The sequence below is a fragment of the Ochotona curzoniae genome, unplaced genomic scaffold, assembly GCF_017591425.1.
Source record: "Ochotona curzoniae isolate NIBS_2020 unplaced genomic scaffold, NIBS_Ocur_1.0 contig_883, whole genome shotgun sequence".
NCBI classification, from domain to species: domain Eukaryota; kingdom Metazoa; phylum Chordata; class Mammalia; order Lagomorpha; family Ochotonidae; genus Ochotona; species Ochotona curzoniae.
The window spans coordinates 75439403-75455118 of NW_024466599.1; the positions used below are offsets into that span (position 1 = coordinate 75439403).

General features: G+C 48.8%; 1 protein-coding gene across 6 annotated transcripts in view; it reads left to right on the plus strand.

Moving 5' to 3' along the window:
• The window catches only part of NCK2 (NCK adaptor protein 2), a 150730-nt gene that overhangs the window by 101341 nt on the left and 33673 nt on the right, over positions 1 to 15716 (plus strand). For 5 of the 6 annotated variants that reach the window (XM_040993888.1, XM_040993886.1, XM_040993889.1 and 2 more), the window contains one exon: positions 10281 to 10522. In XM_040993888.1, coding sequence (XP_040849822.1) covers positions 10297 to 10522 — 226 coding nt within the window. In that variant the 5' untranslated portion in view covers positions 10281 to 10296. Of the gene's footprint in view, positions 1 to 575; positions 674 to 10280; positions 10523 to 15716 lie in introns of all 6 variants that reach the window. The other variant, XM_040993892.1, reaches the window with a different exon arrangement.

Below are 15716 nucleotides of genomic sequence, written 5' to 3' on the forward strand. Positions count from 1 at the left end.
AGTCAAGAAATCGTGAATAATAAGGCAGTAAGGAGAAAAGTTAGTCATCGATTAATGTAGTTGAATTCGTTGGTGAGAACTGAAGTGGTTTGTGGCGTTTAGGGTTTGGTATGTGTGTGAGCGACGTGTTGAAGTTATACAAGGTAGAGTTTCATGATTAGGGGAATAAACATTAGCAGGCCAAATTACTCCCAATTCTAGGTTGGATTTCACAAGACCTTTGCCGCTCATCCCCCTAGGTTAGTGTTCTCCCATCGCTGACACTGTGATGTCCGAGTTGGCAGAAGGCAGTGTTGATTCTAACCCCTGTGCAGTGCTCTCAAGTTCCATTTGTTAACAGGTAATGTTGCTTAATAAAGCTGGTTTATTAAATGGACAGGGGCTCTCCAGAGGGTGATCCCTTGGTCCTTGCTGTGATTTCTAGTGAGATCGGTATCTCAGACAGCCAGAAGGAAGCTGAAGAAAGCTAGAAAAATGTGCCCTCCCATGGCTTGGGAGGTGACCCATGGGTACGGTAGCATTCCCCAGACCCTAGCTGAAGCAGCTGTGTCACTATGTCGCTTTCTTCCCCTCAGTTGCCTGGGAGCTTTGGTGTGCTGGTGTGTGGGCCCAGGGAAAAGGAGTTGCTGGACGGTGAGCTCCTGGAAACTCCCTGACCAACTTGCATTTTAAGGTATTTATGTGGCTTAATTTGAGGACAGAGCCTGGTCCACGCAATACAGGTGTACTCATGTACCAAAGATGGGGGTCAGGGAGAGGAAGGGGCATCAGACGCTTACAGATCCATCCCTGTCAGGAAAGTGCTGATGAATCCTAGGGAGCGTGAGCAGCAAGAAGGCTTACTTCAGAAAGTGTGTGCACTGCAGGCTCACATGGGTGTCTGAAAACAAAGTGTTGGCAGGATGTGGAGAAATTAGACCCCTGTGCGCAGTTGTTGGGGTTGTGAATGCAGTTCCTCAAAACTTTAGGTATAGAATCAACCGTGCGGTGCAGCAGTTCCTCTCTCGGTTATGTACCTTGGAGAACGGAAAGCAGGTACCTGCAGAGATAGATCATTGTTTCTCCTGTGTTCCCAGCAGCCCTGTTAACGGTAGCTGAAAGATGGAAGCAACCCAGCTCTCCATCATAGGAGGAAGAACTAAAGAAAACATGGTATTTGCATACAGTGGAATATTCCACTAATATGAGGCACCTGGAGTATTCCAGTTCATAGAGGCAGACCATGGAATGGTAGGAGTCTCGGGCTGGGGGAGGTGTAAGAGTGAGTGTGTATAATGTGTCAGCATGTGTGGCTGGGTGGTGGTGATACTAGTATAACTGTGTGTGTGTGTGTGTGTGTGTGTGTGTGTGTGTGTGTGTGTGTGCGCGTGCACGCGTGCGCTTCATGCCCGTTAACTGTACATTTAGAAGTGGGTATGATGAAAGCTTGGCTAGGTGTGTTTCACCACAGTTTGTAAAGGATACATCACATGGTATGGTTGAACTCAGGCAGTTGATGCTCTGGAGTGAGTCGTGCAGTGTGTCCCGTGAACAGGTGCAAATGCAGGTGTTCATTGGAGCAGCCCTAGGGACGGAGCCTTGGAGTCCAGAGCTCAACAGCCTGTGGGAAGTGGATGAGCCTACAGGGGTTCCTGGGAAGGAGTAGGAGGCTAAAAGGGCCAGGGACGCTCCGGATCTGACGGGGTAGAGGGGCAGCCCAGGAGGGAGGGAAGAATCCAGGTGATCCTACACCAGGTACTTCTGGTTTTTAGACTTGGAACCAACTGATTCTTTAGATTTGTTTCCTTAGTAACTTGGCTACACCTCCATGTCGGCAACATGTGTTTCAGAGGATGCTGTGGGAGAGGAAAGCCCTCTGCAGGCTCCATACAGGCTGGGAGCATTGTGGGTAGGGAGCTGGGCTATTCCCCAGGGACTTTAGGGAGTCTGTAAAACTTTCTCGGTGGTGTTCATGATACTCACGGGGTCCCTGAGTGCTTTGGTCCTCGCTGTGTCTTAGTTGTCCCTTTCCTGGTGAATGTTGCTGTCTGCCTCCCAGAGGTCCTGTGACTGTTAACTCAAGTCCAGTGAGGTCTAGGTGGATGCCAAGGGAGAGGGATGAGCAGTGCTCGCCAGCCTGGACCCGGACAGGTGCTTCCTGTGGACTGGCTCATTTCACCATCCCAGAAGCTCTGCCTGCCCTCCACTACAAACCCAGGGCTGGTCAACACCTTGCTTCCCACTGGCATCCCACAGCTGGCCCCAGGTCGGCTGCCAAAGCCTGGCTGCCGCTGACTGGCAGGAAATGTGCCTGTGATTGGCTTCAGAGGAAATCTTCGCAGTTTACAAGACGCAGAGATTTTTATAGGCCGTAGTCTGTGTAATCAGTATCCAGTGCAACTAGAAGCCACATCTCTCCCGGATGACCCTGGGAGCAGAGGCCCAAAGGTGTTGCTGATTGATGCCTCACCCTCGCGACCTTCCACCTGCTTCAGGATGCCCTGCAGAGGAGACACCCCTTTGCTGCTAACGGTCAGCAGGGGCTGTCCCCATCACCCTGGGCCCCAGCGGCCAGGAGCTGAGCTTGTCAGCTCTGGCTTGGCCTGTCAGTCAGCTCAGCTCTCCCTTGCCCATCCCCAGTAAAGTGTTAAGCGAGTCCCTTCCCACGCATCCCTGCTGCAGGGCCCACCTGCTCCTCTTCCTCCCTGAGCATCTCACTCTCTCGTTCACCCAGAGACAGTTGAAATCCTGTTCTTGTTTATTCCCCAGCCACCTTCTCCTGGGGATCTGTTTTGTTTTTTTAAGTGATGCTATAGACTTCTGCTGCCGTTATCATTGGCAGGCAATGAGGACAGTAGATATTGATGGGGCTGTGTGGTAAGACACCTCTGGTGGTTTGAATCCCAACTTGAGCACTGTAGCTTCCTGAGTGAGTTATTTGCTGTCTGCGAGTCCCAGCTTCATCATTTATAAACGATCCCTGTCGTGTGCGTGGAGTAAGCTAACACATACATGAAGCCGTTGTCACCTCGTGGGTAGGAGGCGAATGTGTGCTGCTCAAGCTTGTAGGAGGCCATAAACTGCCAGGCAGTGCTGTGTACTGGCCGCTCTGCCTCTGGGTGGGGAAAGGTAGATGTGTTTATTTTCTCTCTTGCATGTAGTGTATTTGACTCTTGTCACAGCTTAATGAACTTACTGGAGTTAGAACAGTCCCTGGATTCTGTAGTGTGTCTTAGTTAAAGTGGAAGTGCATTAACTGTAATTAGTGGCACTGCTTGTGGAAAGCCACCGGTCAGCATCCCTGTTCCCCCACCGGAGGCCGCAGGCTCCCAGATAACTCCTGTCGGATTAGTTGGTATCTGGCAGGCCTTTTATCTGTGAACAACTGGAAATTTTAATGAAGAGTTTTAGTTGCTTCTCTGTTTTACGAGTAAGTCTCCTGAATGCAAATGCACTATTTAAAGCTATTTGCAAATAGACACAGGCAGGGTGGTGGAGGAGGGGACACTGTAATAATTGGGGGAGAATACACTAAGCATCCCCCTTCGTGGGCTGACCTGAGCATACCTACCCTGCGTTCGTTTCCCATGGCTGTACTAGAACTGCTGCAAACTCAGTTTCCTTGTGACTGCTCTGACAGCTCATGTCAGAGTTCTGAGGTCAGAAGTCTGGTCCACCTGTTAGGTGTCGGCAGGTGTGGGTTGCTTCTGGAAATGCCTCTTCTGGCTCTGGAGACCACGTGCGTGTTTGGGCGGTAGCTCAGGGGTTTCCATTCTGTGATTCCCCAGCCTGCTTCTCCCACATGGAAGGGCCCTGTGGTTCCTCTGGGCCCCTGGATAACTTAGGGGGCTGTACTCATCTCTGGCGAGTGGATCAGCAAGCCCAGCTTTTCAAGGTCCGGCATGTTACTCCCAGATTCTTAGTGTTTGGTGTGGATGTCTATGAGGGACTGTCTGTCTCCCACAGCTACCAAAAACATATGCCCCCATAGTTTGATCAATTATATTTTTCTCTTGAAGACATGAGCTATTGCAAAAACAAAAAATTATAAGGACCCTCAGTGAAATAGTTTAAATTTGAATAATTCAGATGCTATGTTGAAAGTCAAGATATAGATGATACTTGGTTTGTTTGTTTGTTTTGTTTTAGGAAAAAAAATTTTTCAGTTTCCTCTCATTTGTTTATTTGCTAAGCCACTTAGTAGCAAAAACTCCATGGGAAAAAAATGAAATTAAAAGACAAATTCAAGGATGATGTTGTAACGTAACCAGGAAAGATACTGCGTGTAATGCCAGTCAGCATCCCATATTAGCAGCGGTTCATGTCTGGCTGGTCCACTTCTAATCTAGCTCCCTGCTAATGGCCTGGGAAAGTGGCAAAAGATGACCTGAGTGTTTGAGTCCCTGCCACCCATGTGGGAGACCTGGCAGAAGCTAGGAGCCTCCTAGCCATTGTTCTGTCTCTTGCAAATAGATATTTTAAAAATCTGTTAGCATGGGTGTTTGGCCTGATGGTTAGGACATCATTGCTGGGATGTCTGCATCCCACGCGGAAGTGCCTGATGCCAGCTCCCTGTGCCTGATGCCAGCTCCCTGTGGATGTAGGCGCTGGAAAGCAGCAGGTGACGGATGACTCAGTAAGAGTCGCTGCTGCCACGTGCAAGAGACCTGACGTTCACCTGGCCCAGTCCTGGCAATTGTGCGCATTTAGAGTATCAGCTGGTAGATGAGGGCCGTTCCTCCCTCTCCCTCCCCCACAGAGAAAAGTAAAGATTTTTAAAAGGTACCATGTTGTTAAACATTTTGAAAGCATAGTGTTTTTTTTTATAGTAGTCATTTTCCATGAAAATTTTACAACTCCTCTAAACGTGGATTTCTAAATTGTTTTTATCAAAGGAAGTTTTTGATTCGATTTGCATAAGCTTTTTTTGAAGTGTATTTGCTTTACTCATAGACAGGTTTTTTTCGTATATCTCTGTACACGGTACCCATATGTATTTTTCTGAAATTTCAAGGTTAATATCCTTGAAGGTAAATGTCAGACTTGTCTATTTGTGCGTGTATTTTGAATGGAGTCGAAGAAATCCTAGCTCTCCATCTGTGGTTTACATTATCGTGTAACTGACAGGGTGCTGAACATGTACAACCCTGGTTTTCTCTCCAGGCTGAATTGGTTAGTCAGTTGAAGGGTGAATGAGGCATATTAACCTTGAATCATCAGCGTTCTCCTGAGCCTTCCATGAATTCAGCCTTATGGCTGAAGCCCAGACAGCCGTTGTCAACACGTTATGGGGCCTCCTAGACAAAAAAGTGAGGGGTTTTTCGCAGGTTAAATGCCTTTCAAAGATATAAAGCAAGTTGCCAGCACCCTGAAAATGACTTGGATAATGAAGGAGGTGCCACATAATCTTGACCCTGAGTCCTGAGAGAGTGGCCTCTAAGTCTGTATTCCTCAGCAAAGTACCTTGGTACCCATCAATACTCAGGAAGATCTGATTTGGATGAAGAAAGAGGTGGCTAGGACATGGTCCTGCCCGTGTGTATGGAGTACAGTATTCCTGGCTGGGACCAGTCATCCCCGGGTATCCACACATCGGTTCCCCACCGTGGAGACTGGAACTACAGATGACTCAGTCCCTCCTGTAAAATCATGGAGTGTTTGCATGGAACCGAGGCACATCTCGTCAATAAGAAGTTCAAGTCAAATGTAGAGGACTTACCATGCCTGATGCGCTGTATCAGTGCCACATAAATTGTGGTGATGCTGTATTGTTTGGGGATTACAAGACAAGGAAAAAAACCATCTGTACGTGTTCAGGTTAGATGCAAATTTCTTCCTGAATATTCAGATGTTGGTTGGTAGGAATCTGAGATGCAGAACCTGCGCATGTGAAACTCACAGGTGTGGAACCCTGCATACCGAGGCGCACCGTGGTGGTTCGTGAGTCCGTGCTGTGCCAGGCAGTGGTCTCAAGTGCTTTTGTTTTTGTTTTCACGTGCTTCTAAATGAGGTACTGATACTGCCCTACTTTGTCCAAGACGCAGCTGGACGAAGGTGGTGTGGCAGGCAGAAGTGCAGCCCGTGGCCTGGTGACACTGAGCCCACCCTCTTAACCCTTGACATTATTGTGGGTCATCAGCATGGTCTTAGACTGGAACCTCTTCTGTGAAAACTGAGTAGCCTCTGAAAGCAGCAGTGAGCACTTTTGGATGTTGAAGGAACGCTGTCTGTTATAGTGCTGCACACACCAGCATGCCCCAGCTCACAGCATCAGGCTTAGAAAGAAAACAGGGTCCTGGGGTAGGGTTGGTGTTGTTTTAGGGGCTGGTGAAAACTGTTCAGCCAAGACAGTTTTTTCAACTATTACATTTTCTGGTTTTTAGTTTTGTTCTGTTTTTTTTCCCCTACATCTTCCAAGACTGGAAAAAGCAGTCTAACTTGTAAGTTCTCGCTGGGCATTTCTTTTTCTCGTATAATTCGAGGCTTTTACTGAGCTCTGTATTCCGGAGCAGTGATGTGACTTAACGGAGGTGATCTCATGGTATAATACTAAGTGTCTGGCTCCTCTCTCCACGTGCTAGACCCAGGTGGTAAACTTAGCTGTGCGTAACAAAGGCAAGGTTAGGTTTCCTTGAACTGGCTCTGCTGGAGTTCTTTGGATCTGACCTCCGTGATTCTGTGTATGGAGTTGTTGGTTAGGTAGAATGTGCAAGACTCCATTTTCTGGGTGCTTTTCCCGTGTTGGCAATCCTGGTCGCTTGGTGTGTCTGCTTTGTTGTGAAGTCATGAGGCATCTGCAGGTGCTTCCTCTCCCAGTCCATCACGTGCACAGTAGCATATCATTCTTTAGTGAAAAGACCATGTTCTCTTGCTGGACTCCTAAGAAACAGCTTCCCAATGCCTCAGTGGGGGGAAAATCTCAACCCTTCTTTCCCAGCATGCATGGCTTTCAGAATGGCCTTTCCAACCTGTGTGGGCCAAGAAAATGAAGTTCAGATTCTGCTGTGATACAGGGCAGTAGCATTGCTGGGGGCTGGGAGTGTCTTTCCCCCCTTGCTTTGGGGTCCCTGAGCGCAATGACCCAGTCCTGCTATGTAAATGAAGAAGTTGCCTCTTTATCAGAATTAGAAACGGAGAGAGACTGCTAAATCAGTCTGCTGTGCAAAGAGTTTGACTTTCCTGCGAAGAATTTTGGCTTCCAAAATTCCTCAAATTTCAGAAGTTAGAGCTGTTTAAGGGTTGATTGGTTGATCTTCCTGTGGGATGAGGAAGTGGTTGATTGGCCGACTTGTCTTGCTTGTGGCCGTGGTTGGTTGGTGGTTGATCTTCATGTGGAATGAGGAAGTGGTAGATTGACCGACTTCACTTGCTTGTGGCTGCGGTTGGTCGAGTGGACCTCGGAAGCAGCCTCCAGAAGTGTGTGTGTGTTTGATAGGATATGGTAAACTACTGGAATAGGGCTAAAACCTGTTAGTATGGCCCAGAACAGCCAGTCATTCCCTAATGTGCGTAGGGACTTTGAATGCTCACCAGGGCAAGGAACATGGACCACACATGACAGCACTTGCCAAAGCCACCCCTTGAGTGAGCACTTGAGTGCAGCATTGGGAGTCAGACCTGGGCTCAGCTCTAGTGACTGTCTTAAACAAGTCACTTGGTTTCTGCGTTCCTCATGTCCTAGAAGGTAACACCTTCTGGAAAGGTGGTGTCATGATGAAACACGTTGGCTAGTGTTAGGTGTCAAAATTACTTCCAGAAGTGAGCCCATTCAATTTCACTGTGGTCCACAGAACTTCCCGTGGGGCCAGGGGAAGAGTCAATGAGGATGAAGAGGTGCTCGTGGCTCAGTTTCCTCTGATTTAGTTTTGCCCTGAAATTCTGCCTGGCCAGCTGTGAGAGGCTTCTCATCCCGAGAACCCTTGGAAGTGCTGAGACAGAAGGCTGGAGCTCAGGCCTCTTAGCTCCTGTGTGACGTTCTCTGTACTCCCAAGTGGACCATGGCAAGCTGGTTGCTTATGTAACTTCTATGTGTGTGGCAGAGCAGCTGATAAAGAGCTTTCATTGGCCAAATCTCAATAGGTGCTATTTAAAATAATAATAATAATAATTGGAAATAGCTCAGTGAAGCAGCAGCCCTGGTATCCAAAAACCCCATGCCCATTATTGCTGCCTATCACCTCTCCTTAGGAATTGGCCTTTCAGAAGCCTAAGCTGACCCGTGATTGAGCTAGGGGGGTATGGACTTGAGATTTTCTGAAAGTAGATGAACAGAATTACTTCCAGTTATAAAAATGAGTTTTGGGTCAACAGTAGCCTCTTGTAAAGCGGGTGCAGTACTCATAAGGGTTTACAGAGCAGTTCTTCCTTCCCCAAAGATTTGTTATCTCTGAGTCTGGAAATTAATTCACGAAAGAGGAGGGCATGCATTATGTATAAGCATCTTCTGCTTCTAGAAGAAAGTGTCATGTTACTTAAAAATGGTGTGCATGTTCCCGTAGAGTCAGCACTACAGGACGCCTTTGTAGTCCTGGAATCATCCCTTACAATAACGAGACCCGCTCTCTGCTGGGCAGGAAAGGTGTTAGGATCAAGAGGAATCAGTGCCTGGTTTGGGGGAGGTGTGTGGTCAGTAGAAGGAGCGAATACTTGTTTTTCCTGCTGCAGGCACACTGGCCCATCTTCTGCCTGAAGAGTGTGGAGTTGATGGAGTACTTGATAACTGTCTTGCTTCTGTTTAATCAGGTACACTTTTACTCTGTTGCTATCAAAATTGACCTCACCAGCTACAGAAAATACCAGATTCATGGCTATTTTGATGAACTTTTGCTTTGCAGTAATTTTAGGTGACATTGACTTTAATTGTTGTACATTGTTGAACTCTTGACAAATGTATTGTGACATGTAGTCGTCATCTGAGAGTTAAGTAGACCCCTATTACTGCCCTGAAAATTCTGCGTGCTTTGCCTACTCGTCTCTTCTCTCCCTTGCTCCTGGCAAGCACAGATCGTCTTACTGTCTTCATAGATTGGTTTTTTCCAGAGTGTCTCATAGTTGGAGCTATTAAAGAAAATAATTATTCATGGCATTTGCACAGTAAGGCAGACTTTTTATTTATTTATTTTTAAAATAGGGGACTCCTATAATAGTTTTGCAGTAGGGCTGATCAGTGGAGAGAAAAATTGGTAAGAGGAGCGGCAGGACTATGGGATAGTCTGGTGATCCAGCAGGATTCTTGTTGAAGGCAGATGAAGATGACCTAATGTGGCAGGGCAGGAGGTGGCGAGGGCAGGGAGGGAGAGGAACCTGACCAGGTGTCAAGAGACAGAGAGTCCAGCTGGACCAACTCTGCAGGAATCTTCCTGAGGCTGAGTGGGGCAGAGAGGGATGTGGAAGGACAAGGCTGAGGCCCCACTGGGTGGACAATCCTGAGGAGCCAGGCTGGTGGAGCTTGGGCTGGAAGCTTTGTCAGAGTTGTACTGTGGGCAGTCTTTCTGGGTTGGCTTCTTTTGCTCCCCAGGGTCGTTCCATGGCTTGACAGCTCGTGATGTTGTGTTGAGTAGTGCTCCATCATCTATATTCTCCAGTTCATTCACATACTAACTTGGGCTCCTTCCAGGGTGGGGCAGCTGTGGATGAAGTTGTTGTGAATAACCTTGGTAGGCTTTGGTGTAGATCTGTTTGCAGGAATTATTTTGTATTTATAGAGAAGTTGGGGAGATAGTAGGCAGCATACACATGACCCTTCCCCTGCTTCTCACATGACGCTTAGCAGGTTGTGGAGGCAGAGAAATTAGCACTGGTGTCTTGCTGTTACCATTCAGACCTCAGCAGTGTTTCTAACTGATTTCCTTATCCCATCCAGGATGACTCATGGTGTCAGTACTCCATGAATTCTGACTTTCAGGAGTGGTTTGTGTATTTTGTGTTTATTAAGCACATTTGGGAAACTCGGCTTATCCTAAGAAATGGCTGTACACACGTCGGCTCCCTTAAGTGAGCGCATTGAATTTTGCACTGTTGTGATCCTTGGTTGAAAGTTTGTTTTGGCTCTTCATGGAGCTCACAGGGATTCCAGGGCACAGCTCTCGGTAAGGTTGGATCTGGTTTTTAGGGCTGCTATTACTACACATGCTCCTGAAGCCTGCTGGGAAAAAAATAGTTGCTCTGAGCTAGGGCGATTCAGGCCCAGGAGAGCTCAATTTACAGAGCAGCCATGGGAGCTGCAACTGGCTAATGTCTGAGGCTGAGGATGGAGGGCTGGACCATTCTCTAATGAGCCTCTCCAAATGTTTTTCTGACAGAAGGACTCCATGAAAGATGACAGAAGAAGTTATTGTTATCGCCAAGTGGGACTACACCGCCCAGCAGGACCAGGAGCTGGACATCAAGAAAAACGAGCGCTTGTGGCTGCTGGACGACTCCAAGACGTGGTGGCGAGTGCGGAACGCGGCCAACAGAACAGGCTATGTGCCATCCAACTACGTGGAGCGCAAGAACAGCCTCAAGAAGGGCTCCCTCGTGAAGAACCTCAAGGACACGCTGGGTGAGTGTCCCTGCTCTGGGCCCAGGTCATGGCCCAGCTGCCTCTCTGTGGAGAGCGGAGGCCCTTGGCATCTCAAGGGCAGGTTGGTCATCTCTCTGATCAGTCTCCATTTCTGATTTTTCATGGCATTTTTCAGCTTGGATTCTTATTTTGCTGCTTTGAGAAGCAGAGACAGAGCCAGAAGTTGGGTCAAAGCCAAGAGTCGGGGACTCACTCCAGGTCTCCCCATGGCAAACTGGGAGCCCAATTCCGTGAGCTCTCACTTGCTGCCTTCCTTGGGGGCTGCCTTAGTCTGGAACCAGAGCCAGGTATCAGGCCCAGGTACTTCAACACAAGATGCACCTATGCTGGCTGGCATCTCAGCCAGCAGGACACAGGCCAGCCCTACCAGTCATTTGAATGTTGACATCTTCCTAGAGATCTTTTTAAAACTTGATGAGCATTAAGAGATAAACATGGGGAAATAGTTTGTCATTTCCTGGGGATTTTAGAGTTTAAAATCTTACATAAACTGACACTTCTTTCTTTGTTCTGTGGACCCCTTACAAAGGTGTCTGTCTCCTTAAATTAGAATTGGAGAAGAGCTTGAAATGGAATTTCCACTCCCACCAGTATCATCAACACTATCAGATCTTACAAAATCCCATCCATTTGGCCTTTACACATAGAGAAGAAAATGGCCAACTCACAATTTCCCTTCTGAAATTGATGACATTTCAGGCCCCAGTCCTGGATGCTGTCTGCTGAGGTGACAGCTGGGATCCCAGAGGGCACACAGGTGGGGACTGTGCCGTGCCTTCGGCTTCTGTCCTCACGCCTTTCTCTTCCCTGCAGTCACGTCATGGGAAATCCCCCCAGAGTGGCATGACGTCACTTGTGTCCAGTCTTGCCCTCGGTGCGTGCCTCTTGGGCTCACAGAGTGGGCGGCAGTCACTGCTTCAGAGGCTCGGAGAAAGCGAGTGCTCTGAGCTGACGGCGGACGTGTGCGCCCTCCTTACAAGAGTGGAATGTTTGTCTCCAAGACTGCCGGGTTATCCCTGAAATAAGCCACGGTGATCATGTTTTGTGCTGCTGACTGAGGTCTCCCTTTATGTTTTTGCTAACGAGGTTTGTGACAGAGAAAAGCTGAAAAATGACACCGCCCAACGTGGGGAGTGTTGCAGAAGGGCTTCTTTGCTTTTACGTAGTCTCGGTATCTCTCAGCTCTCCTAAACCCCGTGAAGCCTTTGCTGATGCAGTAGAATGTCTCTGCTAACAGGTGAGGGTGTTCTCTGGATCAGGCAAGGACTCCGGGCGGATGACATCAGGTCACAGCTGGCCGAGGCTCTGAGCCCAGTGTCAAGATTCCATCTGCCACCTCTTGAGCCTTTTAGCTATTTGCACAAGAATGTCACTTGCGTGCAGCACAGTTGTCCTCTGTAAGTCTGGTGGCAGCATGAGCGCCATAGCATTGTAAGGTGGCCTGAGTTTCGTGGTACTCAGTTTTCCAGTTCCTGCCTGCAGCACCTTCTTTTTCTGATTGCTAAATCTTGTGGACTTAATTTGGCCTTCTTTTTTGTACTTTTTTTTTTTGTTAAATCATGAAATACCCAGAAATCTGTAGGCAATCGAAGGGCAGACAAGCCCTCTGTGTCATCCAGCTGTTCCCTGGAGTTGGTTGTTGCTTTTCTTCTTCAGATTTTCAGAGAGAAATATGAGGATGGTGTGTGGGCTTCCTGGGAGCTGTGGTCAGGGGGTTTGTGTCCTCTGAGACTCACAGGCCCAACCAACCTGCTCCCCCTGGAGCCATAACAGGGCCAGCTGCCCCATCCCGACAGATGGATGGCCATGCCACTCTGCAGGAACCAATATAGAGTTGGCTGGTTCCATGTTTGGGAAGCAGAGATTGTTCGAAATCTCTTCCTGAAATAGAACCAAAGTCACACGCGTCTGTAAGTGCCTCCTCTGCCATGCTGTGCCATCACAGCTGTCTTGTAGGTTTCACTCTCAGTGCAGAGGCATGAGTCTTTGAAAACACTTCTGTTAAGCTTTTGTTTATGAAAGCAGAGTGCGTATGTGTCGTTCTGTTCTGCAGTATTGCGTTTTACGTTTGGGAGCAGGTGTTTGGCCCTTGCAGTGAGACTCCTGCCTCTCGAGTCGGAGCCCCTGCGTTCATGCACTGGCTCTGCCTCTCCCTCCAGCTGCCTGCTGATGTGGAGTCGGGGAGGCAGCAGTGAGGGCTGAAGCCACTGGGCCTCTGCTGCCCTGGGAAGGAGGCCGTGATTGAGTCCTCAGATCCTAGCTTCAGTCCTAACCTCCACTCAGGCAGGCATTGGGGGAGTGAGCCAGGGGATGGGGGGTGGTGAGTGCCTGTGTCTGTGTGTGTGCATGTGTCGTGTGCTTGTGTGTGTTTGCATGTGTACCTGTGTGTGTGTGTGTGTGTGTGTGTGTGTGTGTGTGTGTCGCAGTCTCTGTTTGTAGCATTGGGTATCCATAGCATTAAGGTTCTTGGTGACAGTACACTCAGCATCAGGGAGAAGCGTCTTGTATCTTTAGTATTAATATTTGCTTTGCTGTGCTTGTCATGCCTACTTGAGTACTTGCATTTCTGGGCAGAAAGGGAAGCATTTTCTGCTGACCTGCAGAGCGACATCCAATGGAAGGGGAGGCTCCAGCCCTGAGCAGGGAACCACCGTTCTGTGGTGATGACTTCATAGTCCAACATCCACGCAAAACTTGTAGGCACGAAAGGTGAACGGCTTTCTGTTAGCCCTTTCTGCCTCCCACTGGCCTCTCTTTAATCAGGAGATTTACTTATTTATTTAAAAGGCAAAGTGGCACGAGGGATCATAGGGGAAGAAGTGGAGAGAGAGAGAGACAAAGAGAGTGATGAACCATTTACTGGCTCACTCCCCAAAAGTCCAGCCAGCGCTGTTACAGGGCAAAGTTAGAAACTGGCAGCTCCATCTGGCTCTGTCCTGGACACCAGGACCCAAGTATGAGGACCAGCATCTGTTGTCTCCCTGATCCCAGCCAGTCTGCTGTGGGGTGTGGGAATCCCCGAGCACAGTGTAACCCACTCCCACTACTCACTCTCGCTAAAATCACTGGAGCCAAGACATTCATGACCTCATATTTAGTTGTCACTAGTGTGGTGCCAGAATTACTGTGTTTGGACAGCTGAGCAGTCAGCAGGAATGATTTGTACTGTGTATTAGGAAGAGCGGAAACAAGACCAAAAACCAGCCCTGGGTACCTTACACTATGATGGCATCGTCTGTATTGTTAATTCGCCCATTTCTGAAATCCATGGTTGAATTTCCCTTGTGAATGTCCAGCTTGGGATAACACAGCGTTAGTCTCTCTGTAAAGCTACAGACTTATAAACGTATGGGTCCCCATCTCTAGATGCTGTAGGCTTTCGCAGCTTCTTGCACTTGTTTGCTGCACAGAAGGGGGCCATGTACTTTGTTAAAGTGACTCAACAGAAAGCAGAGCTTTCGACAGAATGACCATTCACTGTCACAGAAAAGGCTTGTCACGTTTCGTAACTCATCATCGAGCCAAGCTGTACATTCTTGTTCTTACATGGGCACACTTACATGCTACATGCCCTGACGTATTCCACCTAGGATCATGGATAGGCCAAGAGAGCTTAGGGAGTGAGTAGTCAGGGACAGGAGGAGCCAGGATCGGGGCTGTTTCTGCCCCACTAGGGCCCACTCATTGCTGCAAGAGCTCAGATGGCACAGCACTCAGCTCAGTAGCTCCTGGCCTGACACTGCAGCCTGACGTAGCCAATCATGCCAATTGGGTGTTAACAGAAGCACTCTGCCAGCTCTTTTGAGACAGAGCAGCTGCTCCCAGGGAGGTACTTTTCAAAGATTTCCCTTCAAGCTACTGTAGACCAGCTTTTGTTAGTATTCTATGCTACCAGCTCAGATCTACCCTGGCTCCCTTTTCAGTGGTTAATGGAGGTCCTTGAGCTGAATTAGGTTACAGTTCTGTTTGAAACTCAGTCTTCTCCTCCTGGGGATGGTTTGTTCAAAGCCATACCTGCCCCTTGCCGACTGCGCCCTGGAGTCATCTGGGGCCAGAAGTGCCCTGTCCCTTCAGCACGAGCATCCTGAAGGCCAGGGAGTATCCCTGAGAGCCTCTCCTGTGGGGCTCCAGGTAAGAGCCGAAAGAGGCTCCCCGCTGCTCACTGCTGGGAAACACCCTTTGCACTGGTTTGAGCTAATGCTTTGGGGCATTTAGGAAGGAATGGCTCCTGTGGGTGACACTCAGAGGCTCTTAGGGACTCTGTGTGCTAGGATTGACTTCGGCCTTGAGCTGACCAAAGACACTAAAGATTATGAGTGTGTGATTCTGTTACAGGTGATCCAAAAGCAGTGAAAGCGAATCCTTGGCATTAGGAGTCAAGATCATGATCATTTGAGCGGGGGAGGTGAAGTTCTGCCCCACCAGGACAGCTGGTTGGTTTGGGATACAAGCTCTGTACCCACATAATTGAGCCTGTGCTTGGAAGAATAGACTTAAAACCAACCACCAGCACCATCACCACAGAAAAGCTTTTAGAGCATGGGTCAGGAAAGTGCCACGTATTCAACTCTGACTTTAGTGTTGCTTTTTTGCTGGGAGGAGGGAAGAAATAACTGCCGTCACAATGCTACTTTTCCAAGCTTACAGTGGGAAAGTGGAGCAGTGGAGCAAGACAGGGAGGACCCTGCACACAGGTGGTGAGCTCCAGGCCCTGCCTGCAGGGTGACTGAAGACTGCCAAGCAACCGTAGCCAAGTGTTGATTCAGGAAAGCCACCACCAGGCATGACTCTGTTGTTCCTTTGCGCACACGGTCAGCCTCTGTCCTGGCTGTCAGGATAGACAAGGTCCATGCTTGGGGACCTATATGTTTGGTGTGGCTGTGCTGTGTCTCAGAATGGTCAATAGCATGATGTTGCTGGAATGTGAAGCCTCCATAGCTATGCCCACGAGTTGAGCCCCTTGTCTGGGTGAACGCACTTAGTCGAAGGTTTAAGCAGGGTGCCCTGTGGTCTTTGGCAGGGCTGAGGAGGGACCTGGTGGTTCAGGAAGGCGGAGGGCAGGAGAGGTGTACACACTCAGGTTCAGGAAGGAGACTTGAGGCCCCGTCTGCCTCTGCGGTGGGGAATCCCTGCTCCTTCCACCGGCTAGGCACTCTGAATGCTGTGTTGTCTT